At 36.3% G+C, this 17,106-nt stretch overlaps 1 protein-coding gene across 1 annotated transcript; it reads left to right on the top strand.

Moving 5' to 3' along the window:
• The first annotated feature begins 2,225 nt into the window (after positions 1-2,225).
• LOC145628978 (protein ABCI12, chloroplastic-like) lies at positions 2,226-16,835 on the top strand. Its single transcript, XM_081681433.1, has 7 exons — positions 2,226-2,792; positions 11,314-11,430; positions 12,652-12,888; positions 13,187-13,351; positions 13,531-13,606; positions 14,413-14,477; positions 16,009-16,835. The coding sequence occupies exons 1-7, from the start codon at positions 2,322-2,324 to the stop codon at positions 16,156-16,158; spliced, it is 1,281 nt and encodes a 426-aa protein (XP_081537559.1). The 5' UTR covers positions 2,226-2,321; the 3' UTR covers positions 16,159-16,835.
• Positions 16,836-17,106: the final 271 nt, after the last annotated feature.

The raw sequence follows: 17,106 nt of genomic DNA, 5'->3' as shown, positions 1-17,106 counted from the left end.
AGATTGGATTTCGTGGTGGGGGAACGGGAGGGGTGGCTTTTGCGGTGGGGGATCGAAAAGGGAACGAGATTCACGGTGGGGGAGCTGCCGGAGGTGGTAAGGGGGCTGTTGGAGCTTGGAGGTGGTGCAATGGTGGTGCAGGATTTATCTAATTAATTAAGGTTTTAAAGCTATTAATTACAATATAAACGGATAATAATGTCATTTAATGATTAAGTAGGCTGATTAGGGAAAAATGTAGTAGTTATTAGAATTACTTGGTTTTAGTGGTAGTAATTAACAATTTTTTTTAGGGATAATAGTTCACAAAGACCCTCTTTTTAAGGTACTAATTTGCAAATTTTCCTTTTTTTTTAAATACTTTTTTTTTTTCTTTTACCTATTATATCACTCCTAATATATAATCGGTTATGACTCTAGAAAATTAGGAACCTGGACTATTTACATTCAACTCTTTTGGTTTACGTTATTTGATTTTACTAAGTTAGGTCCCGTGCCACACACGGTAAATTTCAATAATTCTAATCATAAATTATTCAAAGAAATAAAAAAATTATGTTGATTTGATATTTACATTTCATTATTTAAGTATGGAACTTCTATTACACAATCAAAAAAATATGTAATCTTGTTGTAATACATAGTACATAATTTTTTTTTTTTTTTGGAAGGAATACATAGTACATAATAAAGTATGTATTTTCTATTAAAAAAAATAGTCCATGTTACAAATTATGCTAAGAATATTAGTTTTTTTATTTTATTTTGTAAGTTTATAACTGTTAATAAGATTTTTTTTTAAAGATACATCAAATCTTTTTAATGTACATAATTATTATTTTATATAGATAAATTTAAATAAAATAAAATAAAATAAATTTGAGGACACACCAGGAGATGACACGTGTCATTGCTGGTGTGTCTTTTAGTCAGGGCCGTAGCATTGATTTTGGGGGCTCTGTTCTAAATCGAAAAAGGGGCCCTTAATAATGTAAAAATTATACTATGAAACGAAGTACTTTTTATCTATAATTTAGATAATGCACAATTTTCCTATATATACATTACAAAATGAAAATGCTTTTGTATAACAATGATATATTCAATTATGCAAAATTAATTCAAATATTTTATTCATGTTAATATATCAACTAAATATAACATCATAATTATAATAATAATGTCACATATACAATTATAGGTCCGTAGGAAACTAGAAACAACCAATTAAGATTCTAATCTTTAACATACAAGTTGCAAAATTAAAAATTAAAAATAAAAAATTCATCCAACTGTGAAATAATAGTAATGATTAAGATACTGCATAATTGCATTCATACAATTTATACATGCCCATAGAAAAATTAGAAACCAGGAGTCTAGGACCGTATAAAAAAAAAAAAATCAATTAAAATTGCTTCAATTGATATTATCAAACCAGAAACATTAAAAAAAATTAAAATAAAATAAACATCAAAATTTTACCTTTAACCAATAGACAAAGTAGGAATCAATGAAATCAATCATTCAAAAAGCTATCAAAACAATACCCCCAAGTGAAGTTCCAATTGGTTTTTGTTTTTGTTTGATTGTGTATCAATTGAGAATCAGATAAAATAATCATGTTAAATAAAATATAATTAATTGTTCATTGCCAATGTGATAGAAGAAAAAACGTTTGAATTTGACTGAGTATATGTAATTTTCCATTGAAAATCCTTGAATGGAGAAATTATTTTCCATGGAATTGAATTGATTTAATTAAGATACTACGATACTAATTTAAATTGATGAAGGAATTTGGAAAGTTGTAGAAATTAATATGAAGCTTGAATAAAGGGAGGAAAATGTTTTTGATGAAAATAATAGCGTGATTTGCTACATTGAAACTTGACGGCGTTATAAACAAAAAGACTAACAAATACTCCGTATACAATCAATAGTTAAAAATAAAAAAAAATAAAAAAAATTTTAAAAAAAAAGATTAAAAAAAATGGGCCCTCCTAAAATTAGAGGCCCTGTGCAAGAGGGCACCTTGCACACCCTCTTCTACGGCCCTGCTTTTAGTATATAGTCATTGATTGATTGATTATCCGACTTTAAAACCACTAGGTTTCATTGAAATTCCTAATTCAAAACGAGAAAATAAAAGTTATCTTGTTTATCAAATGACAAAAATATAAATAGATCGTGAACTTTTTATTTCAAAACCGCTGGTTCCTATTCCAATTTCCAGGTATCCAAAGTTTTTGCTGACCCCATACTTAAATCAATAGGCCTATCCGCGCTAACATCTTTTCAGTTCTTGAGCAATTGACCATATGCTACACTCCATCTGTTCTTCTGCTGAAGTTGAATGCATTAGTCAGACCAAAAGGGTGTTACTGGTGACTGGTGACTGGTGTGCATTTGCGCACCCACTAAACCCTGAATTTCAACCCAATTCCATTTTCAAAACCAATAAAATCATGATCATTTCTCACACCCTTATCCTACTTTCTCCCCCTCACTTCAAAACCCCACTTCAAAATCTTAAAACCCAGTTTAAACCAACTGTTTTCCTACCTTCAACTTTAAAACCATGGAATTTGAGGCCCCACAAAATTCAGTGTTCAATAGCTGTTAACAATGATGGAGGAGCTTTTGATTGGAAGAAATGGGTGCCCAAAAGACTTGATTTTGGGCCTGATAAGGTTCTTCAATCAATTGCTACTGCTACCTCAAGTCCAATCTGTCAGTTCATTACTTCTCCTACAACTTTCTTGCATTGTGTTGACTCTAGAATCAAATTGGTAATTTCCCTCTTTTAATTTGATTTGATTTGAGTTATTGGTTTTGTTTTAGGGTATTTTTATATATGTTTGAAACAATTGCTTTCATGTAAACTGTATGAATGACTCCCTTTTGATTATTTGAAATTGGTGTATGTTATGTATGCCTAGCTATATGAGAAGATGATTGTGAATTGTGACAATGTTAGTGGGTTGTTGGAGAGAATTTTATGTTTTAATTGAAGCTGTGATTTTGATATTCATTGATATGTAATTATGTGATTGCTCTTTTGCTGTCACGATGCGGAGGGATAAGGCTGCATACATCCGAGACCGCTCTTACCGTAGTAAGAGCAGTATTTTCTTTAGAAGCAATGGGGTAATCATTTTGTTGTATGCAATGGTCCTTTGTGATAACTAACTTTATAGCTTGCTTATTGTAGCTAAGAGTAAATTCATTTGGCAATGCTTTCATTAAATCTAAATATTGAGAATAGACAATCTATTTTGGTGCTTGTGGAAGTGTATGCTCTAACATAATGTTGCAACAACGACTCAACGAGAGAACCCCAATGGACAGTTGTGAACAAAACCAGAAAATTACTTTTGAGGGACCAAAATTTTCATGTGGCTATTTGAGGGGACCAAGTAAAGCTTCATCTATTTCCAAAAAAGATTTTAACACTTTTAACTTAAGTATTTAAAAATAATTGAAAAAGTGGGGGGGTGCCTGCTTCCCCTTAAGTTCCGCCCCTGCTTGTGAACGTATTCATGTTATTTAATGTAGTTGTTTTGGCTAACATGAGTGATGACCAATGAGTCCTTATGGTCTCAATTGACATTTTATTTTCCCCCTTCTTTAAGGGCGTGTTCGGCAAAATATAGCTGTGAAGGTAGCTGTAAGCTGTGAAGGTAGATGTAAGCTGTATAGGTAGCTTTTAGCTTTCAACTAGCTATAGTTGTAAAGATAGATAATTTAGATATGAGAGTTCGGTAAAGTAGCGGTCGACAAGCTGTTACATATAAAAATCAATATTTTACATTTAAAACTATAGATTATATTTTGAACAGCTACCTCTACTTTCAAAAGCTAATATTTGTAACTTTTCATAAAAGCCACCTCCACTACTAAAAGCTACCCTAACCACTACTTTGCCAAACACTCACATTTTTTTGTTAAGTAGTGGTTTGACTTGGTCAAACCACTAAAAGCTACCTAAAAGCTGCTCAAACGCTAGCGCTGAACACGCCCTAAGTATCCGCAGTACGTAACTATATGACTAAATAAGGATACTATTTGTGTTATCATAGGTGCCCACAAATACCTTTTTAGATTACTTGCATTATGTAATAGTCCAAGATGATCAGAAATTTTTGTGGATGAAAAGCAACAACTTTTGATGTACCATGAGAATTTTTTAACTTAGGCATATAAAGAGGAACACGGGATGAGCTGGGACTTATTTCTCGGGCTCAAGTTATAAGAATGTAAGAGTTTCAATTGACTCTCCCTCTGATAATCAGGCTATGGGTTTTGCCCATATTGCATTGCATTTGTTTGGCTAATCTCTTCCAGTGCTCAGGGTGCAATAATAATAATAATAAGTATTATTTGCATTAGACTGAATTTCTAGGTGTTTTTTCCTATGTTATTCCGACTCGTATTTGACTATTTGAGTGTCGTGTCACCCTGAGCACTGGAAGAGATTAGCCAAACAAATGCAATGCAATATGGGCAAAACCCATAGCCTGATTATCAGAGGGAGAGTCAATTGAAACTCTTACATTCTTATAACTTGAGCCCGAGAAATAAGTCCCAGCTCATCCCGTGTTCCTCTTTATATGCCTAAGTTAAAAAATTCTCATGGTACATCAAAAGTTGTTGCTTTTCATCCACAAAAATTTCTGATCATCTTGGACTATTACATAATGCAAGTAATCTAAAAAGGTATTTGTGGGTTTCCCGCTGCCAGTCCCAAGCCTGGATAAAGGAGGAGGGTTACGGTAGGCCAGTGACAGCCAGTATAAAACTTCGTCACATCCCATGACATGAGCCAAACAGATATTTTCGTGGGGGCGTTCCCTACTCAGCGACGCGCTGCACTTCCTAGACCCGGGTGTAGTGATAAGTATGCAAGGGTTGCTAGGTCGTCGCCCAGAAGCGACGCGCCACATTGCCCGAGTGTGGTGTCAAATGAGCAAGGGCGTGCCATTGGGGCGTTCCCTACTGAGCGACGCGCTGCACTTCCCAGACCCGGGTGCAGTGATAAGTATGTAAGGGTTGCTAGGTCGTCGCCCAGAAGCGACGCGCCATATTGCCCAATTGTGGTGTCAAATAATCAAGGGCTTGGAGTTGGGATCAGGAGGGAGCGTGGGAGAAAAGAATTTAGTTTGCGGATTGGTTCTTGGAATGTGGGGTCTCTTACGGGAAAATCAGCAGAATTGGTAGAAGTAATGAAAAGACGACGCGTGAACATCATGTGCCTCCAAGAGACAAGATGGACAGGAGAAGGAGCTCGAGGCTTGGTTTTGGGGTATAAGGTATGGTATGTTGGGCAAGAAACGAGCCACAGAACAAGGAATGGTGGAGCTAGGAACGGAGTTGGTGTGGTTCTCGATGAGAGGTTGGCAAAAGAGGTGATCGAGGTCTATCGGAAGAACGATAGGTTGATAAGGCTGAAGTTGCTATGTGGCAAGGAGATTGTGAATGTTATCAGTGCTTATGCTCCCCAAGTGGGTTTAGATGCAGAAGAGAAACGACAATTTTGGGAGGACCTAGACGAGGTGGTGCAGGGTGTCCACCACTCAGAGAAGTTATATATTGGAGGGGATCTAAATGGGCACGTTGGGGCGAGCCGAGATGGCTATGAGAGTGTCCATGGAGGCTTTGGGTATGGGCAGAGGGACGCCGGTGGTGAAGCTATTATGGATTTTGCCCAATCATATGATTTAATTTTGGCTAATACTTGGTTTAAGAAGAGGGATTCACACTTGATAACTTTTCGGAATGGAGCAAATGCAACTCAAATAGACTTCCTGCTCACAAGGAGCATAGATAGACAAAGTTGCATAAACTGTAAGGTTATCCCAGGGGAGAGTGTGGTCACCCAACACCGGCTATTGGTAATGACTATTCGTCTGAAAGAGAAGGCGAAGAAAAAAGTTAGACAAGAAGAACCAAGGATAAGATGGTGGACCCTAAGGGATGCAAAAGCTAAGGTTTTTACAGAAAAGGTAATTGAAGAAGCGGATTGGGATGGAGAGGTGGATCCGGACATGACTTGGTTACGAATGAAGAACTGTTTCCTAAGAGTGGCCAAAGAGGTCTTAGGGGAAGTAAGGGGAAGAACTTCGGTACAGAGAGATACTTCGTGGTGGAATGAAGAGGTGAAAGCAGTAATTAAGCAAAAAAGGGAATGCTATCAAGCCTTAGGAAAATGTAGGAGTGATGAAACCTTTGCAGCGTATAAGGAGGCTAAGAGTAAGGCAAAGGCAGCTGTTCGCCAAGCAAAAGAAAAGGCATATCAGGAGGTTTATGAAAAGCTTGATTCCAAGGAGGGAGAAAGGATCATTTATAAGATGGCAAAGAGAAGACAAGAGGCAAGGAAGGATATTGGCATGGTGAAGTGTGTCAAAGATAAGAACCAAATGGTCCTAGTGCAAGAGGAGGGCATCAAGGACAGGTGGAAGGGGTACTTCGATGAATTATTTAATGGAAGTAATGGAGTTGTGATAGGAGATACCTCTATGAGTGATGAAGAAATCAACATGGAGTATGTGCGAAGGATTAGGAGAGTAGAGGTGGAGATTGCACTGAGGAAGATGAAACCTAAGAAGGCGGTTGGCCCTGATGGGGTACCGATAGAGGTGTGGAGGTGTTTGGGTAAGATTGGTATTGATTGGTTAACAAACCTTTTCAACAAGATATGGACGGCTACAAGGATCCCACAAGATTGGAGGAAGAGCACCTTGGTCCCGGTTTATAAAAACAAAGGAGACGCTCAAGATTGTTCTAACTATCGAGGAATTAAGCTTATGAGCCATACTATGAAGTTGTGGGAAAGGGTGATTGAACAAAGGTTGAGGGCATGCACAAGCATTTCAGATAACCAATTTGGTTTTATGCCTGGGAGATCTACTATGGAGGCAATCCATTTGATAAGACAAATGATGGAGTTTTATAGGGTAAAGAAGAAAGATCTTCATATGGTCTTTATTGATTTAGAGAAGGCATATGACAAGGTGCCAAGAGAGATACTTTGGTGGGCAATGTTGAAGAAAGGTATCCCACGAAGGTATGTAGACCTAGTTAAGGATATGTATCGGGATGTGTCAACAAATGTGAGGACATGCGGAGGGTTGACAAAAGATTTCCCTATTACAATCGGATTGCATCAAGGGTCTGCATTAAGCCCTTTTCTTTTTGCAACGGTTCTAGATGAAGTAACTAGACCAATTCAAGATGAGGTTCCATGGTGTATGTTGTTCGCAGATGATATCGTTTTGGTGGATGAGACTAAGGATGGGGTTAATGTCAAGTTGGAGCAATGGAGGCAAAGGTTGGAATCTAGAGGGTTTAAGCTAAGTCGGAGTAAGACTGAATATTTGGTTTGTCGTTTTGGCACTCAGAGGGGGACAAGCAATGAAGTGGTGAGTTTGGATGGAAAGGATTTGACCATGAGTGAATGTTTTAAGTACCTAGGGTCGATCATCCAGAAGAATGGTGACATTGATCAAGACGTGACCCACAGGATTAAGTCAGGGTGGCTTAAATGGAGAGCGGCCACGGGAGTGTTATGCGACCGCAGCATTCCCTTAAAGTTGAAGGGAAAATTCTACAGGACTGCCATAAGACCAGTGTTGCTCTATGGTACAGAATGTTGGGCTTCTAAGAAAGAGCATATTAAAAAGATGGAGGTTACGGAAATGCGCATGTTAAGGTGGATGTGTGGAAACACTTTAAGAGATAGAATCAGAAATGAGGTTATTCGCAAGAAAGTAGGTGTGGCGGGCATTGTAGATAAATTAAGGGAAAATCGTCTGCGTTGGTTTGGACATGTAAGACGGAGACCCGAGGGTGCACCGGTGCGAAGAGTGGAAGAGTGGGACCATGGAGGGATTAAACGAGGAAGAGGGAGACCAAAGATGACTTGGATGGAAGGAGTGAGGAAGGATATGAAGTGCATGGATTTACGTGAGGATGAAGTTTTGGATCGTAAGGGATGGAGGAGAAAGATTTATGTTGATGACTACACGGAATAATCAAATTTGGTTCATGTTAGCCGACCCCACTTTTGGGATTAAGGCTTTGATTGATTGATTGATTGATTGATTGATTGTCCGACAAGGTGGCCCTCTGACACCTTGTCGGACACGACACTCAAATACGAGTCAGAGTACCACAGTTGATAAATGTAGGTTGACATCCCAAATCTTTGCATAATTTTGGTATAGAAATTAGATTGTATCTGAATCAAGCATTTATAAGTTTATAACATATTCTGCGAAGTGATATGATCATTTAACCTTGCTGTGACTAGATGAGTAACTATGACTCTTTTTCCATTAGGAATATTGATATGATCTTTTGGACCAATGAATTGACTAAATGTCAAATAAAGATGCATCAAAACACATATGATTAGTCCACTATCAACTATCCATTTTTATGTTTGCATAAGAAGCAAAACAGAATTTACCTGCAACATGAGCTGGTAGATGTATCATGAGAACTGGATGATTGACCTTCATTATTTTCTGCTGACTCATCTCATACTTCAAGAAAGAATCTCTCTGGTATTGCTCATTGCTCAATGTGGCCTCATTATGCTGCTGACTCAGTAAACTCTTCAAACTGAACATTTGGTGCCATTTTCTTCCCCTTATCAGCATAATTGTTCTGAGGATAACCATTGAATTTGTAGCATCTCTGTATATTATGCCCTGGAAAATGTTAATGATCACAATAATAGGTCACCTTTATTCGATCCTTGTTCTGTCTGTACTTATCTTGCTCATAAGGCTTCCTATATTTTGCAGCAAAAGCCATAGTCTCAGTAGTAGCTGCTGTCTCAGTTTGTGTTTCTCTTCTTGCATCAAAAGTCTATAAGTATGTGAAATGTTTGGCAAAGGACTTTCCATCAAAATGCTTCCTCTGACTACCCCAAATCCTTCATTCAGCTTCATCAAATATTCAACCAGCCTTCTATTTTGTTGTGATTTAAGCAATCTCTGAGCAACATTACAGTTGCAATTTGTACAACCTAAGCACACATAGGAAGTGGATCAACTTTATCTAATTGATCCCAAATCATCTCAATCTTAGTGTAATATCCTCATACACTGTTTTGTACCTGCCTAATATAATGTAAAGCTTGTTGTAGAGGATACAACATAGCTCAAATCTTGCAGTGTTGAAATACAGTACACTCCTAGCTATATGTTGCTCCAAAATACCTACCAGCCAAGAGACTATCGTACTACTACATATTTCCCACAATACTGGTTGGTGCTGGTTTAACTAGACTAATAGACTTCCATCTACAAAACCTAAATTGTTCTTAGCGGATAAGCTGATTAATGTAGATTGTTTCCAATCTCAATAGCAATTTCCATCAAACTTGAAATTGACAAGTTTCTGACCAGGATTATCACTAGGATGCAGATAGTAAGGGGAAGAAGGTTTCAGGATATTGTGATTCATTTATTACTTCCATGACAAATAGAAAAACTCAATTACAGATCTACTTGAATCACGAATCAATCAGAACTATCCGAACTAACCAAATATGCTTAAGAAACTACATAACTTGATCAATTTAGTGTACCTTTGGTTGATGCTCTTGTGAACTAAACTGACGAAGTTGATCATCAAAAACTTCTTCAAGATCATAATCAGTAACTCTGATACCATATCAAAGTTTTGCAGCAGAAATCAAATGAACTAATCAGCAGCAAATAATAGTAAAAAAAAAAATGAACAAAGCTATGAACACATTGATTTAAGATTTTAAGCCCTCATTGCTCTATCCCTAGATTCCAAGCTTTGGCAAAACTAGAACTAAGATATTATTGAAGGTGAAGAACTGAAAGTTTGGGAGGAAGAATCTATCTACAATTTTCTTGTAATGAAAATATAGTAAATCTAAAATGTCCTATTTATTGTAAAGTTTTGGGGTTCTTACAGATTTTCTGAAAATGAGGAGAGTTAGTTGTACTACAACCAATTCCAAGCTGCTGTATCCCTCTGCCTTGCTGACTCATTTTAATGTAGTGCGCCTCTTCTTTCTCATGTGCCGCGTATGCTTCTTGTCATTTCTTCTTCAATACCTTCAACATTAGATGAAAACATGAGTGCTTGTATGGCCTCTTTTCATTCACTTAACTTTTACAATTGACTTGTACTATACCTTTTAGCAGTCAATAGCTCTTTTTTGTGAAGTTGAATACTAATTAGATGATAAGGTCCCTATTTGTTTATTTTAATTAGCATATGCTGTAGTTTTGAAGTACTTCACCTAGAGATTAGGTTGTATGAATTTTTTTGAAATTATGAATCTTGTTTAGTCTTTTGTACTCTTTTTATTCAATTCATCAAGCAATGTACTCCTATTTGTTGAGTACACTTCTGGTTCTGTTGAAACCCATTGTAGCCCACTTGTGAGTATCCCACATTGGAGAAAGAGGAGAAGTGGTTCCACTTTATAAGGTAGAGGAGTTACTCCTACTATTGCCAATTGGTTTTAGTGTGGAAGCTCCAAAGCCTAGTTTGTGGACCAAATTCTCGTCCTCCTTGTTCGGGTTGCCCAGGCCCATTTCATATTGTTTCGAAATTTAACAGGTTCTGTAAAGTAAAAAAAAATTGTATAAAATATGCAAAGTAAATAGTGAACTTCTAGCCCCAATTTTCTTCATTGTTATGCAGCTATTTGAATTGTTTTTGGGCTATGTTACTTGGACTCGGGTACCCATATCTGACACGGGTATGTGTCTAAGCGTCCGACTCGGCTATTTTGTGAAAAAATTCCATGATTTTGAACTAAAAGTGAAGTGTCCGGATGTCATACCGATGTCCGAGTGTCGAGGGTCTGACACGGGTACGTGAGGTGAATGAAGAGTCCGAGTAACATAGTTTTTGGGGACATTATGACTATTTTATATGGGCTGAAACAAGAATTATGTATGCTTTGGTGGGTGGAACATGTGTATAATTATGCATGTATATCATTGTCCTAGCAATATTATGGAGTATATGGTTTTTTTATTTTTTTAAAAAAATTTGACAGGAATGTTATGGAGTATGTTGCTTGAAAGAATTTTGACATTCTGCTAGTGTGACAGTTATAAATTTTTAGTCCCCTTATTATTTGGCATATGATGTAGATTTCTAGTTTGTGACTTAGATATGCAAAGTTTGTAAACACATTGAGGTGACATGGTCTTCATTATATTGATCTAAACAAACCTGATTATTTGCTTCTCTTTTGTTTTTCTCATCTGGGAACTTTATCTCTATCAGTTAAGACGTACGTTCACTTTGCAGGTGTGGCTTATAGTGTTAGTTTTTTTGCCCGCTCGCTCCCATATTTACATGCGCTTTGGGATTGTTCTTTCTCTTGCTCTTTTGTCCACTTGGATACTCCCAACTGATGTGTGGAAGGTAAATTAATTTATTTTGCATTTTGTGGAGCTATCTGTAATAAGTAGGTTTTTTGGGTAATGGTTTTGTCAGAGATTGCATATATCTGCAGCAAATTATTATCTATCAACCTTAGCTGTTTACTTTTTGATGATTTACATCTTTATTTCGTTACTACTTAGCTTTATTTATTTATTGTATAATTGCAGTGAAGTAAATTTTTTGGAGGGGTATTCAATGTGAAATTTTGATTTTTGTAGTGAATGTGGTGTCCTTGATGCGTGGAGTTGGGATGAAGGAGTTCTTTTCTATTTTAATATTGAGAAGTATTTGAGTTATCTCATTCTGAATGTGGTGTCAATCAGGGAAAATATATACTAGTAGTATGAAATGAACACATCACTTGTCAACATAGAGCCCCTGATTGACCCTATCCCAGCGAATTGATAAAACCATGTATAAAGCCAAAAGGATTCATCAGTTATCATTGGAATTTTTCTTAGTGAGAACACTGAAGTTTAGCTTGGAATTAAGAAACAACCTCATATATTGGTATATGTGTTGGTTATCTATAAGGATTTATTATAGGCTTATAGCAGTAATAAAAAACATATTATTATGGATTTTTAATGCCTACCCTCATATTTGTCTTAAAACTGGTTTGAAGTGAGTTTGCACATTGTAATAGACTAACCTAAGGAAGGGCAATATTGGTAGTCTAGTATTATTAGGTTTGAGCCTTTCGCCTTAGTATAAATAGAGAGAGAGGAAGAAAGAAAAGATAGGCAGAAATTAGTATTGGGAAACCTAGAGAGTTATGACCTCAAGCCATTGTTTGAGAGTGATAGCCTAAAGCTATTAACCTATCCTTTTGTAACCTTTCCACCATTATCTAACAATATCAAAGCTTCAATCTTTATTAATTTACTAGTTAAAATCAGAAATTCTTGCTATTACATTGATTTTTCTGTGTGACTGATCTCAGTCCATTACACACATATCTTAAACTCTGAAGACCCCAATAAAATAAGGGCTCTCTTTTAAGTCAACACATACTGTGCACATCACTCACATTTTGCTGTCAAATAATACATATTGGGTGTAATCTTTCTTTATATTTGCAACTCATTATTCGTGGACCTCCAGGAATGAGTAACATATTTTTTTACTGCAAAGATATTCTGGTTCAAGTATGTAAGCTTCTTTTGAAATTCACTTGAGCTTGTTATGTCCTTTTGGCAGGATCAATTGGGCAGAGTGACATTGCTGTCCATTATTTTATTTATAGTGCTGGGACTGACTGCTGATACTGTTCTTCCCAGTGTCTCTCAGAGGACTCCAACACCATCTTTAACTGGACTTCCAAGTATTCCTTCATCATTTAAAAATTATACATATGTGCTTTTTAAGTTAGGACCTTTACAGATGACAAGGAAAGGACTCTCGGTTGCAAGTACATCTGCATGCCTTACGTTCACTGTAAGTTCTATTTACTGGTGTGCTTTTGAAGTTGGTTGTTCTATATTATGATCTCCAAGGTCCTATAGGTTCTCTGCTGAACTGTATATCCATCCTCAGTGCATGTGTTTATGAATTAACATCACCTATTTTGTAAAGTTTATAGCCAAATATCTCCTTATTACCTCTTTTCTGTTTGCATTCTTATTTCCGTTGTAGATAGAATAATCTATCTTTAACCTCAGTGCTCTTGTATGCTCAAATTTAAGTTATTGCAAGTTAAACTGCTCGTAGAAGTGAGTGTCTACTATCTTGACAGATATTTCAAAGTGCTAGCCTCTGTTTGTCGACAACTCCCCCAGAGCAACTTGCATCAGCGTTACGGTGGTTCCTGCTCCCTTTAGCACATATTGGTGTTCCAGTGGATGAAATTGTTCTTACTTTGATGCTTTCGTTAAGGTTCATAAATCTTATTTTTGATGAGGTAATTCTTATTTATTTTTCTGTGCTTCTTTTTCCATATAGGACAGTTGAATACAGGGTTGTGTTGTCGGTTTGCTAACTACTTTCACTTCCTCTGAAGGCATTTTATTATAGCTGCTTCTAACCAGTAATCATAATGTTAAGTCCGCGTATTCTTCTCATGTAACTTGTGTCTGGTAGGTCCGGAATGTTGCTCTTGGAATTCTCTCTCGTAGAATTGATTGGCAGGATCTGACACTCCTGGAGAAAGTTGATGGTATGTGCAGGACTTCAGCATAATATTTGATTATGAATATTCTGTGCTTGATTACTGGATCTTTTATAACACAAGTCAAATGTATATGCAAAGTATAGCTCTCAGTTTTCAGCCAAGCAACTGTATCAAGTGTTACATTTTCTGTTTAACTGTGAAAATGCTGCCACAATTTGTGGTCATGGAAATTGATAAAATCCTCCCTTATCCTCTATAAATCCCATAAAATTGGTTTCATTCGCCTCTCATTCTGATTCCTCTCTATTTTAATATCTGTTTTTCTTCCCAACTTCTCTCTTTATGTCACTTTCTGGTTTACTGGAAATTTAGCACATTCTATGGCCAAGGAAGTTAGACTCCTTCCTTTTCCTGTATCTTGTGAAGCATGTGTTGTTGGCTTCTCTTTCTTTCTTTCTTTCTTATATTAAAATTTCTTCCCTCTCCAATACCCTTTTCTCCCTCATGTGAGACAACTATTATTTTTTTTTTATTATTATTATTTTTTTTAATGCAATAAATTGGGTAATCTGTTTATTATATTCCTGTAGAGCTCTTGTGGTGTCCCTATTTCGGCTGTAGCTATTTCATCCTTTACTTCCATTGCCTTCCTGGTTCACACTTTGTAGGACCATTTTTACCTCTCTTTTATCACCAAACTATTCCATTGTTTTTCTTTATTTTTGTTGGATTGTACATGTATACATGTGGTGTTCTGAGGAAATGCTGTTCCCCTTCTCATTTTCTTTCACTTTGTTCATTGTTGTAAGAGCTCAGCTCCTGATGAAATGTTTTTATTTTTTGACATGCAGTCTTCGTGATGTATATCAGGCGAATCTTTAAGAATATTTTTAGCCATGCTGAGCAAATATCACAGGTTCTACACATTTTCCTAAGACCTCTTTCTCTTTTGGACCTTTCTTTTCTTTTTGTCTTTTTTTTTTTTAATATTTTTTTAATTATTTTTTTAGTCCTTTGTGAGAAATTTGATGCTGCACAGAATGTGAGAATTTTATTTAATTAATTTATTTGATGTATAAACTTGTGTTACATAAACTTAGCTGGAAGTATCCTACAGGAATAGTGTTACTGTACATCAGCTATAGGCTTAAAGTGCCATAACCTGTAATATGGACTAACTTAAAGTGTGGATTATCTAACACAAAACTGTGCTACCCACTTCACACAAACTATACTAGAAGTTTTCAATGAGGATAGTGTTCCAGTGTGTTTGAAACCGAATGCAAGTACACAACTTTTGATTTTTGACTTACCCAAGATTTTATTTTCCTTGTCAGGTTGTTGTGGTGATTATGTTTTGTACAGTTGTGTATGTAGTTCTTAACTGGACCATTAGTTGACAATAGCTAATTTTTGGTATGTGATCCATTTGCAAGCCCACCTCTTAATTGCCACATTTTTTCTCTTTGGGAGGCCGATGAACAGTTTATTTTGTTGTCTTTATTGTGTTAATGTTTAATTGTTTATTTAGACAACCTGTTTAGTTTTATTTTCCCTTCATGAAAATTTCTGAGAATGCTCTGTTTGTGGTTGTTGACAAGTGGAGTCAAGTAGTCATAGACATGTAAAACTGAAAAAGCAACTTGTACAAGGTAGCTAGAACACGGAACCGAATCTGCTGAAGTGCTTAGGTCCCTGGTTTTATGTTTAGGAAATAAGGTTGTCCATTTGGTTTAGGGGCTGGAAGGGGTGTTGATAGTAGAAAGATTTTAAACGTGGTCAGGTGCTAGAAATTGTTTAGATTTTAAATGTGCTGAATTATCTGAAGAAGATTCCTTTATAACAAAGAAATATATTAAAGAAATGAACACAAGTGCTTTAGTTGAGGCAAATCTTACTCCCTCAGGAATTTGGTTGTGAAAAAAAAAGGATGGGTTATTATAATTATTATTTGCTGCTGTGTTCCTGCACGGCTGCACTGTTTAGTCTGTTTACATTGTGCTGTCTAAATTTATCTGGCTAAACAAGTGATATCCATTTCTTGAATGAGGCCAAATGAGGCCTTCACTACTTTCTGGTATTGTCTTTCCCTTTGTGACTAGTTCAGTTAGCTGATTAGTTCATATACCTTTAAAAAGAAAGGAACACACACATCTATCTTTAAATCACTCACATTCTTCTTAAGAGATAGTATGACAGTTTAAATGTAGTAAAAAAATTGCTCGTCTCGGTTTGTATGGTAAGTACGTAAGGTATGGAAGACTCCATCTTCATCAGATTTGGTAGAGTTATAGGAAAGTGAAAGGTCATCTCCTAGTGGTTTTCCAAGATGTATGGGTCATTTGTAAATCTGAAGACAATTTGATGACCCTAGGCTGTGGGAGATAGTTACCGCTTCTGCTGTTGTCCTGAACTTCCTGGTAGTAATTGATTTTCCAATTTCGCAGGCCATGATTGTTCGAGGTTTTCGAGGTGATAGCAATCGTCACAAGATACACTTCGAAAACTCATCTTTTATGATGCCTAATCTCATCTCGTTATTGGCTCTCTGTGGTGTTATTGGTGCTACGAAGCTGTCAGGGTCTTTATTAGTCTGATGACCAGCGGGCTCAATTATTTTTGAAATGCTATTATCATCAGCAGCCAACATTCAGTACTCCAAGTTACACCCATACAAACAGGCAAACCAGCTTCGTCTCCTGGAGTTTCTGGATGATGCATTTGTTCCGTCTGTCAGACTTGGAAAGTCTAACAATTTACTGAGATTATTGAAGGAGTCGCCCTTAAGATTATGTGTCAGCAACAGCTCTAGCTATGGTTATTTGAAGAGTCATCCTTAAGATTCCGTGACAGCAACAACTCCAACTACAAATATTCGAAGAAGTTCAAACTAACAGTATTCTAAGACAGATTAGAGGCCTCTATCTGCCATTTATAGAATTGGACTTTAGACGTGCAGGAGTTTGTTTTGGTTAGTCTCACTGTCTAAGGCTCTTCGTCTTCCATCTAAATTATATGGCTGTCCACCAAAGTCCAAAGCTAAGGTATTCATGCAAGTGCAATGCAAATGCAAATGCAAATGCAAATGTAAAGTTTTAGCTATACCCATGTATAGGCAGCCATTGCTAACTAGTTTGAAGTTCAATTAGCGTATCATTATTGATTTGTGCATTTTTCATTTAAATGTTGAAATGAACTAGGTTTATACCCGTGTAACATTTTACATACTTATATGATAAAATTTATAATGTTATTCATTTATTTTTTTATTGCGTATTTTGTGTGCGGTTGGCCACACCGTGTGGCCATTTATAAAAAACAAAGTAACACCTATAACACTGATCGAGTAATACTAACGAAGTAATCCCCATAATAGCTGGCTACACGGTGTAGCCAGCCACATATAAGAATATGTGTCGTTTTTTTTTTAATTGACACACTTTGACTCTTACACTATTCACACAACACGCTTTGACTCGCTTTTGTGGTTTATAAATACGATAAAACATATACATGTGGAATTTTGTTTGAATTATTTCAATGTA

This window comes from Chenopodium album, chromosome 4 (assembly GCF_948465745.1).
Source record: "Chenopodium album chromosome 4, dcCheAlbu1.1, whole genome shotgun sequence".
NCBI classification, from domain to species: domain Eukaryota; kingdom Viridiplantae; phylum Streptophyta; class Magnoliopsida; order Caryophyllales; family Amaranthaceae; genus Chenopodium; species Chenopodium album.
Note: the sequence above shows the minus strand (reverse complement) of the source record. Positions and strands in the feature narration are given on the sequence as shown.

Coding starts and splice junctions, on each gene's coding strand:
- LOC145628978 (XM_081681433.1), top strand. CDS start 2,322: ATGCTACACTCCATCTGTTCTTCTGCTGAAGTTGAATGCATTAGTCAG. Junction 12,889..13,186: donor CTGCATGCCTTACGTTCACT/GTAAGTTCTATT, acceptor CTATCTTGACAG/ATATTTCAAAGTGCTAGCCT. Junction 13,352..13,530: donor TAAATCTTATTTTTGATGAG/GTAATTCTTATT, acceptor TGTGTCTGGTAG/GTCCGGAATGTTGCTCTTGG.